The following is an 18,595-nucleotide window of genomic DNA, read 5'->3' as shown; positions in this document are numbered from 1 at the left end:
CAAGGGGGAGGGAGGGTGATGGGTCGAGGGAGGAGCGGGTATGGAATTGGCTGATTTTTAGGAAAAGCTGCAAGGTACAAATTCTGGCCCTTGTCTGTCTGGAGTTCAGATCCAAGGGTTTATTTTAGGCATATGTATAGCAGTGGGATAAGAAATGGGAATTATCAGGTGAAGGGAGGAGCAGGAGGAGGAGTTAGCTGGGAGGAGAAGGTTCCAACCTTGATATTCTTGTCTCTAAAAATTGCAGCTGAATATATCAAATGAATATGTATCATTCATCTCTATGCTCTTCAGGCTGGTTTTGACAAATTGCTGACTGAGATCTAAGAACACTTTCAAAATGCTACCTTTTTTCTTTGCGCATATTATTTTTAAACAGAATTATTTCCATATTTTGAAAGATTATTTGGGTGCTTTTCCTTTTGACTGTTTTGAATTTTAATAGACTAGATATCTATCTACATTAAAAAATAAGTGAAACTAAACACGTTATTTTTTGAGACAACACTTTATCCTAATTGTTAGTGAAAAGTCTTTCATAGTCTCTTTGTAGGGTATAAACAGTATCTTGAAAGATCTGGACAAGGAGATGAAATATTTCTTCTAACTTCTTATCATTCAGTTTTAATAAGATTCAAATAAAGATGGTTTTTAAGAGATATTAAGGGATTTTTCTTATTGTAAGAGATATTACTGTCCATAAAAAATTAACATGTTTTCCACTGTTACTAGCATTTGAAGTGTTATCAGCTTCCTTCTGGCAGATGACACACTGCTTTAAGTTTCAAATATCTACTAATTCATGCAGCATTTCAAAGCCAGTGTTCTAAACAGGTGCTACCTGATATAACTCATTTTGATTTTGACTTGATGAGCCTGAGAGTGGGATATTATTTGCATATATTTCTCCTTTTTCCGTATCTTGGATATTGGAACCACTATGTTTTGCAAGAATTTTATGCCCAAGATATATATATATATTTTTTTTTTTAAATTAAAATTGCCCTAGGCGTTCTAGAGGTTTTAATCATAAAACTGGGAGTGCTGAATAGATTCTTATTTAGCAAGCATGTCACGGTGCTTCTGGTGAAATATTTTTTTTTGTTCATTTAAAATACTTTCTTCTTCGTAAAATATACTAGGTTATTACAGTTACTTTCTATTAAGCTGATGTGAGTCAGAACAAAATTTGGTATGTGATCGTGTGTGCATTTAGAAATATGCAAGACAAAAAAACCTACTGGTGAGTAGAAAGTCTACCTTAGAATTACACCCTACTATAGCCAGAACTCTTCGGATAAAACATTCCACTTTACTTCACAAAAGATTTCGGATTTTTAAAAAATTACTCAGCTGGAAATTATGAAGTCTGAAATTTGTCTTGACATATTTCATTGCTAGTAAATAAAACTGAAATAATTTTAATACTAAGCTATAAATATTGATTGGTGCTTTACCATTATTCATACTTGAAGGATAGTAATTAATTTTTTTGGTTTTACCACTGTTATTACTAGAAATCTCTGTGATGACTTGACAGGTACCTCCAGGAGCTTTTTGCTGGTAGTGCATGGTTTTATTCAGAAAAACCTAAGAGCCAAATCTACAAGAACAGATTTTGAGTAAAAATCTCATTTTAACCACCTACATTTTACATGTCAACTTTTCAGTGTATGGTAAGACCTTTTTCCAACTAAGCATCCGGTCTTGTCTTGAAAAATAGTCTCTTCAATTTCTAAAGAAACACACTCAGATATTCTCACATCAGACACTGCTCTTTGGCAGGGGACGTAGTTGATCTCTGTTACACTCTGGGACTAGTGAGTTTCACAAGAATTATTACTGTAATCAACCCTGAGCGTGATGAGGCATACCAATAACATAAAGCTAACTAAAGTACATATAAAAAAGTTGCACGGCCAAACATCAGGAGTTTTCAGCTACAATTTCAGGACATAAATAAAGCTACATAATTTTTCTGAACTGTTTCCTGTGGGTGCTAACCGCTTCTGAAAAATCAACTCACTCCATTTTAGGTGTGTAAATGAGACTTACTATATGTAAAATATCTGACCTGTAATTTGTTGCTCACTGGTGATGCAGAAGCTTTGCGGTGATAGAAATATAGACTGTGCTTTAACTAAAGTTAGTAATAAAATTCTCTCTGAATTCAGGATCAGACATAATTTTCAAGGAATGATTGAAATCAGAAATAATATGTATTTGAAGCAAGAAAGGGCAGCTGTGATGTTTAAAAATAAAAAAAAAATTTAAAAAAAAAAAAAAAAAAGATGTTTAGAGGGACCAATCAGGCTCGATTTGTTCTTTGCCAAAAATAGCTGCAGCCAGCTTTGCTCCTACAATGATGATGAGTTAGGGGGTTTTTTAATGGCAAATAGAGTGGATGCTGCTTGTGAATCTAGAGATAATGACATAGAGCTAAGTATTTTTCTCAAATGAAAAGAGAAATTACGATTACAAATAATAACTCAAAGTGACAGCATTGAATAGCAAAGGGGTTCAGTTGGACCTTGTAATATGCCGTACACATAGAAAACATAGATATAAATCCCCTGAAAAGGGTACTTATGTGATAGAAAATAAAAGATTGAAACTAAGATAATTAGGTAGAAGACGAGGATGCTAGTCAGATTACAGAATTGGAATCTCTTAGCTTGTTAGATAAAGTATGAAAGAAGAATCTAATTGCACAGGACGGAACAGAGACAGTAGCTGAAGACTTATTTTTAGCACTTCAGACAGCTCTATAATCAGCCTGAAATCTTTGAAAGATGAACAAAAATCAGACCTATTTATACAAATGTATTAAAAAATTGTAACACCAAAGAAGAGGAAGAAACAGGGTTGCAGGGTACGTGTCAGGCATCACTGAGTCAGTGCCTGTCAATAGCATGATATTTGTAGTCAAGATCTAGGCTTTCTTGCATGCAAGAATTTTGTCACTTCCTGATAGGAGATTGTAAACTCTGAAGGTAGGGGAGTGATGCTGAAGCTCACATGTAGATTCAACTCTATTTCTAACTTTCTAGAAATGAAAGTAAAACGTTCTTTAGCAGGGGCGGGACATGTTTCTGTTCTTGTATTTTTCTCATGGTCTTGAATTAAGTAGAAGCATTTGGATGGCTTTAGTGTCCTTTAGATACTGTATGAATAAGCTCTGCCCGTGGGACCTAGGGAAAGAAATTGAAAATACTGATTTCTAGTTAAAAAATAACTTCACAATATAATAATTTATATTTTAAGAACACATAATGTATGTATTAAATCTTTCAAGTGACTGCACGTTACCTGTACTGAGCTACCATAACACTATCAGAACTGCACATCTACTTTCTGGTGTGTCTCTGTAGTCCCCAGAGGAAATAACCTGCATAACCAAATGACCTTCCAGAAAGAGAGTTAAGAAACCCCCAAGGTCCTTGCAGATGATCAATAAGTGAGAGATGGCAATGACTGGTAGGTGAACATTTCTCATAAAGTAACTGCTCTACCTCTGATGAATCAGTCCTGACCCTCAAGGAACATCTACAAAGCACCTTCAAATGATAAGCCTCAATATTAAAATTCATGACTCTGTTAAAAGGTAAAAGTGATAGACTTGTTAGAGATACTGGGTTTATGGGTATTATAATTTTCTTAACCTCTCTTCTGATTTCTCCTGTATCCCCACCTCAGTAATAAGTCTGTTTTTCAGGAGGTGAGTTACTACTTTGTTTTAACAGATCAAGCTGTGTCTCCTCTTTCTTTGTTAGCAAGCCTTCCCATATCAGAGATACCAGCTACTTTTCTTTTGGGTGCCTTGATTAACACATTAGTTAAACCCTGAGCAGTTTAACTTTGAAGATTGGTGCTTCTATTTCAGACCTGAAGAAGTGCTTGATATGCCCGAGGGCACGTCTGTTCCTTCTCATGTGTAGCTGCTGATCTAATAACAGGTATCACATCCCACCAGAAGCTTTGCCTCACTTGTGCTATTGAGGCAACTGAAAAAGAAAATGACTTTGCCTTCTTTGTGTGTGTGAAATGCTGACAATTGTGTAATTTACTCTGCTAATATTTTTAAAAATTGTGCAATTGAAGTCCAGCTTAGACTATATAAATATTCAGTCAGATCTAGATATCTATATTGTTATTAAAACTATTTGAGGTAGAGGAGGAGAACTGCTAAACAGTAATGATTAGAAGACATAATGAAAAGCAAAGTAAGTAAACAGTAGGCTGTAGCTTTCCTAATGGAGGTGAAGTCCAGTTGCATCCCTTTGGACTTTGTGCCTACAAAATAGGCCTTTGTAAGTGAAGGTACTTCTGCTGTAGGGGCAGCAAATTCACCTGAACCTAAAAACCACAAACCAAACATTTTTATGGCGAAGAGTACGCTACTGCTGTGGTTTAACCCCAGCCAGCAACTAGGACTATGTGGCCGTTCACTCACTCCCCACACGCCCCCCAGCAGGGTAGGGAGAACAGAGAGAAAAATGAGGGGGGAAAAAACTCCAACAAACCTCACAGGTTCAGCTAGGTACAGTTTAATAGAACAGTAACAGAAGATGATGATAATAATAATAAATATACAAAATAAAGTGATGTGATACAGATTGCTCTCACTAACAATGATCGGTTGCCCAGCCTGTCCAAGCAGTGACTGTGGATCCCTGCTGCCAGCCAACCCCCATTTGTACCGTGAGCATGATGTTGATGGTATGGAATCTTCCTTTGGTCAGCTTGTCCTGTCTGTGCTCCCTCTCAGCTTTTATGGGAAGCTGAAAAAGTCCTTGATGTATTATAAGAATTGCTTAGCAACAACTAAACCAATACGCGTTATCAACATTATTATACTAAATCCAAAACGCAGTAGCTCCTAGGGAGAAAATGAGCCCTATCCCAACTGAAACCAGGACAATAATGTACACTGGGTACCTGCTCCATTTGGGAGCTACTCAGAGGCAGGACCATTCAGGGTGCCAGGAGTACTGTACTGGAGATAGATGGAGATAGATTCCTGACTAACGTTAAATGCACAGTAGGCCACAGAAAAGAGTGGACATTGTAGTGCTGTATTAAGGTGAGGCCTCCTGGTTTATCAGTCCTCTATCAGTTGATTATACCTTTTTCTGTTCTAATACTTTCAAATCAGATCACAGATGTTTTTAGATAGGCACAGAGTATTTTATCATCACATACTTTACTACTTTCTTCAGAAATGTTATTTAAATAAGGGCAATGGCTATTGGCTTCTCTAAGAGAAGTTTTATTAAAAGTGAATATAATAGTCTTTCACGTTTTACTTCACAGATCAATGTGCTGAAATTGTAGTTAATCATTAGTTGAACAATGTGTTGGGTTGATTATTGTCCCATTACTCCATACCCATACATTTTCAACATCCAAGCATCAGAACAGGAGGCAGTCTGAGCATTAGCATTGAGCACTAAAATGTGTTGAAAGTCTACAAGGGAAAATTAGATCAGGATGTAAAAAAAGATCTGCATTCTTTATGAAAAGAAAAATTATTTATTAAAATAAATTATTAAATCATTGCTAGGTTACAAGCAGCTATTCTAAGGGTAATTTATAAATGGGGGGAAAAAGCAGGCCTGCCTTTTTCACTACTGTTTTCTTCTTTATATGGGCTGTGTGATGAACAATGATTCATTAAATTTGCATCCTCTGTATAGATGTTCAGATGCATCTTGGAGCCTTATTAATAATATTAATGCTCAGAACACATATATTAATTCTGTATGTGAACTTTAGAATCATTCTAATCGTGTTTTCTTATGAGTTTCTGTTTGGCTTTCCAGGAAGGATTTGCTTTGAGTTTGTTGTCCAAACAGATAATCCATCACTTCGCTCATGCACTGGGGTGTTACTTTTGCAACTTCCTCATCATCTTTGCTGCTTCAATATTTCTCTAAGTAACTTGCATCCACTGTTGTCGGTTATAATCAAATTTTATTTGATTAATCTTAAACTAGAATTATATTGTCTTGACACATTGTAAACTCCTAGTTGTAATTAAATACATACAGTATACTATACTTAATTTTTATTTTCACACTGGAGAGTATAATGCATTTCTTTGCTTAGCATTTGGATCAATCAAGTGAGGTGAATTTTTGCCCTCTCGTTTGCTTCTCTTGGCTGTGTTCCCCCTTTCCATTTTCATAGTACCTCAAAACATATAAACCATTTTCCCCCATAATGTGATTGTGTATTTATAGAAAGTGCAACTTGACTTTAAATGTAAGACTGGAGCAATTGTTCACAAAATCATATTGAGCTGGAGTCTGTGATATGAAATGCATGCAATGTGAGGGACCAAGGAGTGGAGCTTATTGTGCTGTTTGTGCCTTCCCAGCAGCATTCTCATCTGTTGGTGAAGCAGTATTTACATATTTTACGCAACTGAAAAGCAGTTATTTAAAGAAGTAAAAAATTAAACTCTGTACTGCTATAAGGGCTCTGACCAGTGTAATTAGTATAACTCTGGACTGATAGCTGTAATAAATTGCACTGAGGAAAAGCAAGAGAGATCAGACTCCTAATGTGCTGCTGGCTTTATTTCTAGATCTGTAAAGATGGCTCAGAGCATCAAAAAATACAAAAGCAGAGAGGAGAAATCAAAATGACTAATGATTTGGGAGGTTTACATATGATGAGTAGATATAAAGATTAGCCAGTCTGAAGAAGAGTAGGAAGGCATTGACTGAAGTATATAAAAATGCAAAAGCCGGCCTTTTCTTTTCCATTTCATGTAACATGAGAAAAGAACAATATTTGAGCTCTGAAAGCACAATATATTTGGCAACAGTGAAAGACATGCCTCGCACAGCGTGTTGCCTGTCTTCTATTTTTGGGGTGGTTTTTTTAATGGCTTTGGACTATCGCTGACCGTCCTTTTATTTCCCAGAAGTTGCTTCTCTATGTTGCTGATGTGCTGCTCTTCCTATTGAGCTCTATTATGGGGGGACAGTTCCCCCTGAGCACTTGTTACACCCTTGGGTTTCAGCTCTTGTCTCACACCTGACAAAAAGATTGTGGTGTGGATCCCCACTATCTGCCAACTGCATCAAAGCGGCTCCCCTTTATGTGCAAATCCATGGTTTAGTTAACAGTCCAACATGCATTGTTCAATATATTTTTCTGTGCCCAGCTACTTGAAAGTAAGGTGGGCAGAGAAACTGTAGGTTAAATGATTGGAAGGATTTATGTGCCTAAAAATGCAGATAGATGTGTGATGACATTTAAAGAAATGCTTGCACATCTGTTTTCTCCTAATTTTAATAGGTTTATCCTGGGATAATTTTTTTTTAGACAAACTATTTAGATAATAGGAGACATTTGTTATTTGAGGTACAGTAAAATAACTCCAGGCTGTTCCATTGTGTACTGTGAGAGAGATCTGAAAATTCGTTGGGGATGTGCAGTGAAAAAGGGCATGATCTTGCTTCTTCATTTGATCTTTTAAACTCCTGATCAGTTGTGATGATCCATATATACCAATGGAATCCTTTTCCAGGTAGTGAATTAAAAAGTTTTTTAGGTATCTACTACTTAAATAAAACAGTTCCTTCCCCATTGCACTAGTAGGCTTTCAGACCTTCTTGTTTTACCAGTAATTTCACATGATTTTGTTGCCCTAGACTTCAAATAAACCACACTGTTTTAAATATGTCTATATCCCTTGAATTTTTGGCAATAGGAAAGTTAGTTGAAATCACTAAACTGCTTTAACTTTGGAAACTACTCTCCAAGTATGCATAATAGTTGATATCCATCCTGTTTTGTAACAGTGCCAGAACCAGTTCTTTTGAAATGCATGAGATGGAAACCCCATTCTCTTCAAGAGGAAGCACCTTTCACTTTGCAGGGTTGTCTCAGACCAGGGGGTATATTATCCTCTTAATGCACTTGCATAACTCCCATTAACATTAATGGAAATTACATGCACTCCCTGTGAGGTGAATACACTCTTTTGTTGAAATGAGTGATCTATTGCGACAGATTTTCCAGTGATGTTAAATCAAATTTAGATTGCTATACTAATGTCACTAATACTAGTTTTAGTATCTTTGTTGCTTGTAGTTTGTATTAATGAAAATTCACAATAGCCATGTGTTTCTTATAAAGGAAGATCCCATGTACAGTGCTCAAGAAAAATTATATTTTAAACAGAGAGCTTGTCCGTTTCCTTCTCCAATGTAAAATGAGGACCACTGTGTTGGGAATTTTGTATTTTCTTTTGGCTCATTAGTTACCGTTTGCAGTCCCTGCAGGGATGGTTTGTTGAGGTTGTGTATTGTGGGTGGCAGACCTTGGCCTGTGGTTAGGACAGAGGAACGCTGGGTTCCTGGTTCTCTTCCTGGCCTTGCTGCTGAAAGGCTCCTTGGCTCTGGGTGACTCGGCTGCCTTACCTGACACTAATTCCTGTCTAAAATGCGCAGAATCAGAACGTCATCGCTCACAGGTGTGTTGTAAAAATTAATTGTCTGTAAAATGTTTTATTGTGAGAAGTCGCTAGCAAAAGGTCAAATGTTATCTCAGAAAGCAATATAACAATTTTATCAAAATGTTAGCAAGATGTAGCTCCTGTTTTACACACAGCTTTTGTCTTAGTGTAACACCCTGTTAGGGAGCAGTTTATTTATGCCAATACAGTTATACTGTTGCAGCCCCTAGTGTGGACGCAGTTGTACTGACATGAAGTGCTTCCCTGGTATTGTTTATTCCTGTCCGTACAGGAGCACGCTTGGTTCCTTAGTAGTGACACCCCTGTATTTGGAGGAACCGTACCATTTCGGTTCTTGCTGCTTCAGAGACAGTCTGTGTGCAGCCAACAATGACAGAAGGTTCAAGACGATTAGCCTTCGCCATCAAAGTCCGAATTAGGTCATTGGAGGTAATGCTTGTTTCAAAGCAAAAATCCAAATAAATCATAGATGTTACAGAAATATTTTAATATAGATATCTCTATATATCTTGCATTGCATTTGAAAATACTTCTAGAACTCTATAGTTCTTTCTCTGAGTCTCTTCTGCTCTGGCTTTTTTCCTTAGAACTACAGCTGGTCATTTTCCTATAGTATTTTCAGGAACCATCGTATTTCCTCGCTGGTTCTGCAGCTGTGTAAGTGTGTATTTTGACTTGAGTAGGGAAATGATAGAATCTTCTTTTTCTATCTGTTTCTGACTCCTCCTCTTCTATTGATTGTTGTTCTTGGAGAGAACTATATCCTGTCCATTTTCAACCACATAAACCATTTTCACTGTGGCATCATTTAATGATAAAAATAGTGGCATAAAGTTCTTTCTCTTTTCAGATGTATGTTTTCTAATATATATTTTAAAGGTACAGATTCAAAATAAAAACTTACCCATGGGGGAGGCCATAGATCACAAATTCCAGTGTAATTCAGTGTTAGATGTAGTAATGTGTGCCAGGAAGTTCTGAGTTAACCTGTGGTGCATGTGTGACATTATTGGCATGGGAATGCTGGAAGAAAAAGTTATACTCTTGTATTTTTTTTAAGATATTAGTGTACCAGTGTCTTTGAAAGATATGTATTTAAAAGGTGTTTAAAGAATCTGCTGAAGCTACTACATATTTAGATATTTATCCAAACACTGTTGAGTTCCAGGAGTAGAATGTAACATGTTCCCCGTAGTGTAGATAACACCTGCTGTAAACACAAGCTCTAAGAGCTTGATTAAGCTTTTCTTAATTACTAATGAATATTGGCTCCTTTAATTTCAACTGCACGCGTGGAACGGGGTCTGTGTTACCAACACCCGAAGAAGCCATCAGGCTCTCCCTCCACAGGTGTGCAGGGCCCCGAGCAGCCCCTTTGTCACCCCCCCCCTCCCCTCGGCCCAGCGGCGCTGAGGGGGGGCTCAGCTGCGAGGGGCCGAGCGAGGGGAGACAAGAAGAGCATAAAATATGAGGGGCAATTAATTCCCTCTCCCCACCCCTCGATGGACTGTCCCCTTTGCTTATAAGGGCTTTGTGCCCCCGCCGGCAGCTCAGCCTCGGCCCCTTCCCCTCGGAGGGGGGCTGCCTCTGCGGCCACCCCGCTTCCCCCGTGCGCGCCGGGGTGCGGAGCGGGGCCCCCGCCGCCTCCCTCCGGGCGGGCAGAGCCGCAGCCCGCGGTGCTGCCGCCGGACTTTGAACGAGCCGGGGGGGCTGGTGGAACAGGTTTCCTTTTTGCGCGCCGCCGGGGCATTGCGTCAATCCTGGGAGGAGGATCCTGGAGGTAAATGAACTTTTTTAAACGGGAAAAGGAGAAGAAGGGAGAGGAGGAAGAAGCGCGCGGGGCGGCGGTGGCGGGGAAGGGGCGGGGGGGGGAAGGCAACACCCGCCCGAGCCGCTTCCTCTAAACGCCGTTTCGGGAAACGGGCTCCGGCCGCTGCCCGGCGCCACGGCCGGAGGATGCGCTTCTCCGCCCCGCCGGGCTCCGCCGGCGGGCACTGAGAGCACCGGCCCTGGCGCGGCGCGGCTGAGCGCCAGCTCCGCGGGTGAGTGACTGAGTGAGTGTGCGGCGGCGGCGCTGCCCGCGCTGGAAGAAGCGGGTGTCTGGAGCCCTCCCTCCCGCCCGCCTCCCCGGCTGGGAGCGGCTGGGCGGCGGTGCCCGGGCATCGGGGGCTCTCCCGGAGGCCGAGCCGGGCTGCCGTAGCGGGGAGCCTGGGCGGAGGGTCTGATGCAGCAGGTCTGGCCGCGCTCCTGCTGCATAGGTAACGGGCGGGGCTGGAAGTTGAGTGAGGTGTTAGGAGAAAAGGGGGCTCGGGGCTGGAGAGGCGAGCGGAGGCTGGGAGGAGAGGCGGTGCGGTACGGTCCCGCCGTCGGGATGACTGAGCCCCCGGGGCGCGAGCCCCCCCCCCCCCCCCACGGAGCGCCACCGCCCTTCGGCCCTCCCGGCCTTGAGGCTGCTGCCGGCACGGCGGGGGGGGCGCTCGCTGCCAGCCCGGTGGCCGGTAACCCTGCTGGGGAGCCATCGTGCCGCCCCCCGCGCGGAGGAGGAGAGGGTACGCTCCCGGGGCGGCGGGTGCCGGCGGGGCCGTGTGTGTGACACCCCCTCCCCGGAGGTGTCCCCTGCTCGGGGGGAGGCAGCCGCGCCGGGCTGGGGCTGTGCGGTAAAGAGTTTCCAAAGACAAGCGATGGCATAGCCCTTAGCTCCTCATTGAACAAATTACCCTGCGCATCCGGGTAACGCGTGTGTCTGCCTGTCTATATGTGTCTGCATATGGATATACGCTGCTTGGGTTTCCTTCTCTGCGCGGCTACAAAAAATGCTGTTTACTTGATCGAACGGATCTGTGTAATGGTAACTGTGTGTGCCTACTTTTTCTGTCTTTAATCACTTGCGTTCATTCCCTTCTGCTGTTTGCAGAAGTGAAAGTCTGTGGTTATTACTGTACTTAATACAAGTTAATATAATTATCTTTAAAGTCAAAGACCATGTATCTTTATTATTTATAAATATGTGAAGATAGTAAGTATAATAGGGAAATAATTCTTAATCTCTTTCAAGTTATTATTGGGTTATCATTGCATGTGGTGCAGAAAAGCGTGTTTATTATTGTGGATTTGGGGGATCCAAACAGCAATTTAACCTATCTGAGGACTAATTAATTTTGTGTGTATTGCTGGGGAGCTCTCATAATAACACACAAGCAGTGAACAGAAAGAATAGTATGGATTCCTGGAAAGTATATTGTGCTGTTTAAAATACTTCTTAAAACATCAAGGCCTAGGGAAAACTGTAACTAATTTATAATTCAGTTTTATTTAAAATAAAGTTACAGGATAGGGAAGAGATTCTTTAATGCAAGTAAGCTTCCCCATGATAAATATTTAGCTTTGGTGTAGAGTTCACCAGCATAAGGCAAGCGAGTCAGCAGAACGTGTCTGAATGGTAATTCAGTGCTCTGATAAGTCTGGGAGCTCTGTTCCTGACTTCTGAAGAAATGGTAGATATTTGCAAATAAAAATACTTTAGCCGTAGTTTGTGTAGGTGAATCAGCACAACTGTCATCTTCAAGGGTCACATTTCACACTAGGCGTTTGATTTTGTACTTTCTCTTAAATTTTTGGCTGGCTGGGGACAAAAACCCAGCAAGTATAAAACTATAAGAAAACACAGCATGTTGTTAGATTACAGCGGTAATGTTGATGCCAGCCTTCCCCTGAGAACCTTGTTTGATTGCAAACAAGATTCTTCCCGATACACATATAAAACTGTGTTTATCTCTTAAAAACAAAATATAGTGGTTTCAAATGATGTTTGACAGCTTCAGTGAAAAGGAGTTATTGTAACCAAACCTGGGTGTATAGGAGCGAGTGACTCAAGAGTTAAAAGAACAGCAGCACCGCTGAATCCATTTAACTGGCAAAGTGGTTTTAATTGGGTTGGTTGCTAGGGAATGGCTCCAGCACCATGTATTTCAATGAATTTAAACATTGGACAAATGGCACACCTAAGTCTGCTTAAATAATACACCTGGTACTGGCTCCAGCCGTATTTAGAGCAGGTGTGCATTGTTTCTTGCTGACCAGTTTTCCCTTATTGTGCAGTTCCACTCTGTGGCTTACATACTGTTCCCCTCTTCTGTGGTGGCTGCTGGGCGAGTTCAACTTGCCATACCAATTCTGGATTTAGTGTTTTGCAGTATGCTTATTTAAAAAAAAAATAAAAATCAGTTATGTAAACATAACAAGAAATACCTTTCTAGAAGGGGGCTCAAAACAGGATTACGTTATGTATTTGATACAAGAATTAATTTGGTACATGTTTGTACCTTTTCTGCTATAGGAAGGTCAGATACTACTCTTGATTATATTGGAATGACTTAATTATTTTACTTGAGTGAAGTTGCACTGGGCTTACGTGTGGGACAGTTGTGCTAGGACTTGCACTAGTGAGGTTGGGGGTGAGGGTGTGTGCAAGCCACTGTCAGTTACTAGTTTTGCACACACTGCGTGTTACATCTGTGCTAAGCAATACTAATCAATAGCGTGTTAAAAATACCATCTGGGGTAGAATTGACACTGGTCATCCCTGTGCATCCTGCCTGTGCTGCAGTAGAACTGACGTTAATTACTGAGGGCAGTATTACAAAGTCTTACCTTGGTGTAAATGCTACTTGGGAACAGAACTTGGCTTTGTTCTTTTATAAATAGAATAAATGTACTGAAGTCTGGCTTTAAGTCACATTATAAATGTTGAAGAGATAGTGTAATGTTCTGTGTTGCCACACAGGAGAACTAAGTTTGGCTTTATTCTCATTCCCCATACTAATAGGAGTTAAGAACAAAAAGAGGCAGCTGTATCTAATTGAGGCTATGAAGGCAGTCAGGGGCTTGTTAAACTCAGCTGTAAACCATAGAAAATAGATGACCAAACTTTCTCTAAAGCAGTCTGCGAGGAGGTTTCATAAAGCTCGGCTAGATGCTCCAGCTGAAGAACATTTCATAAATTTCTGATAGCACTTTCCTAAATATAAACCAGGAGTGACCAGACTTGTCAAGTTCATATGTGTAATCTGGGAGAAAATAAAAGGCACACCTAATTCTCATGAGAGCCACTACAGATTAAGCATCTTTAATATTGGAGGATGGCCTGCAGAGGCACATAAAGCAGTGGGCCATCTGTACCACTCAGATCAAAATGCATCGCTGGAGAGGGTGCTATATTAAAAGTGAAGGCAGATTGGGGCACTGCTGTGGAACTATTCTGGCTTTATCTATGAGTTGCAGATTAAACTTGTTGACAGAAATGGGGAAAGAACTGTTAATAGAGACCTTATGTCGTATTTCTTCCCTGAAGTTCACTGAAGACTAGGGGTTAAAAAAAAAAATCAATCTATATTTGACCACTGGCAATCCATGCGAGAGACTCTTCTGTTGCTATTCTGAGAACTATTTAAAGCTGGCTTTTAGATTTTATTGCGTATATGCTGTTAGTTGTGGCATGTCTGTCTTTTATGAATGCATGCTTCAAGAAATGGGTTATTTTCTAAAATTGCTTTAATTTTCTTACCTAGTTATTGGTATGAGTTTTGCACATAATTACATACTTTGAGTTGGTTCCCAGCAGTACTTATCCTGATAATAATAGGAACGTAACACACCAGAATAGTTGAAAAATCTTCATCGAGGAGGGGGTTGAGAAAGAGATAACAGGTTTGGTAGAAGATGCCTGTTGTACTTGACATGAAATTCTCTCCTCCACCTGCAGTATCCTCTCAGACATAACTCGTTCTTTTAACCATAAATATACAAGTATGGATAAAATAACCATGCATTAGCAGTTTATGTACATCCCCAAATGTGTTAACTATTTTATAGGTAGATAAGCAGCTCTCTGAGCTGGGGACAACTTCTATTTTTAGATACAATGGAGTGAGTGAGGGGCAATAAACTGTGAGGAAAAGATGAGGGGAGAGAGACAACCAGGTCATGAGTTTACTTCCATGCATTTGTTTAAAAAAAAGTGAGAAAAAGGCAAGGAAGACTGTCACATGCACAATACTCTACAGTGACTGGAGTTATGAGCAGATATAACAAGAAAGGACAGCCTTCTAAATGCTGCAAGAAAAGTCAGCAAATGCTTTTATTCTGAGATGCTATTGGCTAGTATAGAGCAGAAAAAAACCCAACATTAACTTTTAGACATTCAGGAAAATGTTTGTATGTAACGAAAATGTCTTTGTTGTCAGTTTGGGTTGTTTTTTTCTAAACAGAAGTACATCTGGAGCTATTTCTGAAGAGCAGAAGCCACTTCTGTACTCCCCTCAAAAGGCTGGTGACTAGGAATATGTGCCTGTTAAACTAACTTTTGTTTGTTTTTTTTTCCCTTTTGAAACAGGTCCAGGTTTGCCTCTCAGGCTGCTTTTGACTACTCTGGACAGTAGCAGCATATAGAATCTGACATGATTCTTCCCAGTTGTACTGCTGCAAATGGAATTCTGAGTCCAAGGAATGAAAATTAATAGGACTTGTTGGTGTTCCTTCTGCTATAGCCCGGCAAATCTCTGAGCAGCAGCAGAGGTACTAAAGCTGTTCTGTAATCTTAGGAAGCTGGACTTTTCTCTTTCCCTACCTATTGGAACAAATGTTAGGATATTTAAAATCAATTTTTTGTTTCTATGAAAAAAGTTAATTTCACCTGCCTGTTAAACTCACTGGAGAGACTAGTGAGGAAGAAGGATTTTTCAGTTCCTCAAAACCTTATTAGTATACGTTTTTGGAAAGCAGCCTTAATAAATATTGCATCATACTATAGCTATGTATCTGTTGACTTATATGAAAATTCAATATGCATTTCTTAAATAAGCATAGGAGCTGAGTATAATTTTTCAGACCAGTGGTTTTGCTATTGCATGAGATCTTTCTTAATCAAAGTTTATCTCAAAGAACAGACGCTGACAGGGATGAGGTAATAATGGGGCTATGAAATAATCTGCTGGAGGAAAAACTGTTTTCCCAAGTGGCTTTAGGGACAGAATAGCCAATGTATTTCTTTGGGTAAAACACATTGTGCTAGGTTTTTTCTACTCAGGCATTTCTGGTCTTTACAAAAAGCAGATAGTCTCCCTTGTGTCATTTTTAATTGATTTTTCACTGCATTACAAGAGATCATTGGCACCAGTCCAGGAAAAGGCAGGCAGCAAGTAGAGAATTAATCAAAAACTGACTCATTGATCACTGGATCTGATGAAATAGTTAGTACTTGATATTTTCAATACATTTTCATACTGTTATTTTGACTTCTGAAAGCAAGAGAAAATCCCTTTATTCCAGAAGATCACTGAGCAAAACTATTATTTAAAAATTATTCCAGCACGCTTATTCATTTTTGGGGATTTCCTTGTAGGAATTGCTAAGAAATTTTTAGTGGCTGATTATCAGGAGCAGGACCAGTTAGATGTGCTCTGTTTTGCAAACAAGTTAATTTGGGGGCATTGTATTTATGGTGGAGAGAAGTCATAGGCAGGGCAAATCATTTTGGTGCATCCATTACCGAACTTCTGCAGTAGTGTGCTTTCAAATGTGTTCATTAATAATAATGATATTTTTTAAAAAATAAAATCTTGGAAACCAACAGAAATGCTGAAGGGATATGACGCTAACATCAAAGCTGTAGTAGACTTCAAACGGTATCATACCACAGTTCCAAGATCTGGGCAGCTCTGCTGTCTAATGAAATCTGTAAGATAAATCAATGTATAACAAATCTTCTATCTGAGAATCCTCTATGAATTTGAAAATGTGTTGTTAAGTAAGTAAATTTTACCACAGTCCTGTTTAAAAATATGGATAGATGTGGGGTTTTTTGCTTCAACATCTGCATTTTTCATGCAGTAAACAAAAATGCCATCTCAAAACACCTCAGAACCTTAAGAAAGAAGGTTGCTTTTTATATGCATCAAAGCAAATGTAAGAGTTTGATACCCTGCTAAATCCTTGAACTTGCTGCCAAATTTAAGCATGGAGTGAAACTTCATTGCCTACGTTAGTAACAGCTTATGAACTGTGAATTTTTCACGTTTCTGCTTCTAGCTAGCACTAGAAAAACATTCCGTTGCTTTGTTTTTTTGTTTGTTGGTTGTGTTTTTTTTTCCTTAGGAGTTAGATTATTTCAAGTATATTGCTTTTTACTTCTTTGGAGAGAACCTTGCTGTTCCTTGGCGGGGCAGGGGGGTCAAGGTATAAATAAATACTTGTTTCCCTCTCTCTTACAGGAGACCTGCAAACAAAAAGTGAAGTAGAAGCCATTAACCCACCTTGTTCAGAGAGAACATTATATCAGCACAATATGGCACAGCATAGTATTGTCCTTGGATTATTCATGATGACTGTTTTATCACTGTTGGATGGAAGTTCAGCTTTCCTGTTAAATCAGCGTCTGAAGGGAAGATTTCAAAGGGACCGTAGAAACATCCGCCCAAACATCATCCTTGTTCTTACTGATGATCAGGATGTAGAACTTGGTAAGAGCCCAATATAAAGAGAATTTTAGCTAACGAGTATGGCACTGCTTTTCCTTGAAGCTTGATTCTTGTGTTCAAAATAATTATCTTTTTTTCCAGTGTGGAAAATGATAGGAAGAATAAGTAGCAAAAGTTTAAACCTGCCTTTATGTAGAAAACACTTTCTGTCTGCATGCACTTCAAGGACAGCAGAACTTAATCTCAACTTAAAATATCAAACTTCCTGTTTCTTTGGAAATACAAGATTCCTGCCTATCTGTCTTCATCTACACCCCTAAACTATGCTTCTGGCAATTGCAAGTATAACCTGGGAAGCTATGTGCCAAAGCAGTAGGTTTAAATTCATAACTGATTATTGCACCATGTAATTACCCAAATTTTTTTGTGTAATTGCAGACATTCATTACATGTACAATTTTAATTTTAATTACTTAAATGTTACCTAACATAGTCATGCTATTCTTGGTGTTGTCCGTTTAGATGTGTAGTTAATTACTGACCAAAATCACTTAGTATGAAAAGGTTCTATGGTGTTATTCAACGCTATGTTAATTGTTGAAGAAAGGAGATGAAGATTAAACACACGCTTTGCCTAATGATTTGGAATAATGAATTAACTGACGGAGTTTGGATTTTATTCTGTTACCTGCACAAACTTCTTTTTACCAAATGTTGTCTGTAGTTAGGAGAAGTGATTAACACAAACCAGTTTACATTAATAATTTTGCATTAGAAACATGCTTTAGAGTACAGAGCCTGGATCATCTGAAAGATGAGAGTGTGCATATGTGTGGTCTGGTGGGGTTTTTTGACAGTTACTGCATCAAATTTCTAGAATGGATGGGAAAAATTGGAAAACAGACCTCACAGAAGAAAAAGAACACAATAGTGAAGTTACTGGACTTGTATTACTTATACACTTACTCATCTAGCTGAGAAGTCAATCAGCAATGTGGCTGTTGTTACAAATACTTCCTTTTTATCAGTATTACTGCATGTCTGCGGTACCGTGGATGTCACGTTCTCCTCGGATGTGGTGAGAAAGCCTGCTATGGCAGTAACCCCACTTAATATGAATGTGTTTCAACTTAGTAGGATCAGAAGAGTTGTTGGTGTTGTCACTTTTTTTCTTTTTTAAATGGTTATTTGGATCGCAAATAAAGCAGTTTCAATAATGTATATCCAAAAGAACCTAAGTACATTATCTTGCAGGCTCAGAAGGTGGTCCTAAAAAATTTATCATCTTCTATTTTATGCCAGCCTGCTTGTTTCTGATGCAATTGTCTAAGTCCTTTGGGCAGTATATTTCTCCTCTGATAATCTGATGCTTTCCAATTTCAAGCATAATGGGCATGTGTCCACACAAATTAGGATCTAACTAAGGAAAATCCATTTGATGAAGCTGAGATTTGATATTCGTCATTTGCTACTAATGGCTTTGTGAGACCCAATATTTGTTTGAATTAATTTATATTCTTGACTATTGTCTGGTGAGCTGTCCAAGTTAATCAAAATTGCCATTTGTGAGGATTGTGGTTAATGCATTTAAGAAAGATGAAAACAAGATGTGAATTACAAATAAAAGCTA

At 39.4% G+C, this 18,595-nt stretch overlaps 1 protein-coding gene across 5 annotated transcripts in view; it reads left to right on the top strand.

Annotated features, from left to right (window-relative positions):
- The window catches only part of SULF2 (sulfatase 2), a 153,149-nt gene that overhangs the window by 69,754 nt on the left and 64,800 nt on the right, over nucleotides 1–18,595 (top strand). For 3 of the 5 annotated variants that reach the window (XM_014943717.1, XM_014943713.1, XM_014943715.1), the window contains exons 2-3: nucleotides 14,883–15,064; nucleotides 16,759–17,007. In XM_014943717.1, coding sequence (XP_014799203.1) covers nucleotides 16,833–17,007 — 175 coding nt within the window. In that variant the 5' untranslated portion in view covers nucleotides 14,883–15,064; nucleotides 16,759–16,832. Of the gene's footprint in view, nucleotides 1–10,429; nucleotides 10,534–10,733; nucleotides 10,750–14,882; nucleotides 15,065–16,758; nucleotides 17,008–18,595 lie in introns of those variants that run through there. The other 2 variants (XM_014943714.1, XM_014943716.1) reach the window with 2 other exon arrangements.

This window comes from Calidris pugnax, unplaced genomic scaffold, assembly GCF_001431845.1.
Source record: "Calidris pugnax isolate Ruff unplaced genomic scaffold, ASM143184v1 scaffold118, whole genome shotgun sequence".
Classification (NCBI taxonomy): domain Eukaryota; kingdom Metazoa; phylum Chordata; class Aves; order Charadriiformes; family Scolopacidae; genus Calidris; species Calidris pugnax.
This window is presented reverse-complemented; position numbering and strand designations above follow the sequence as displayed.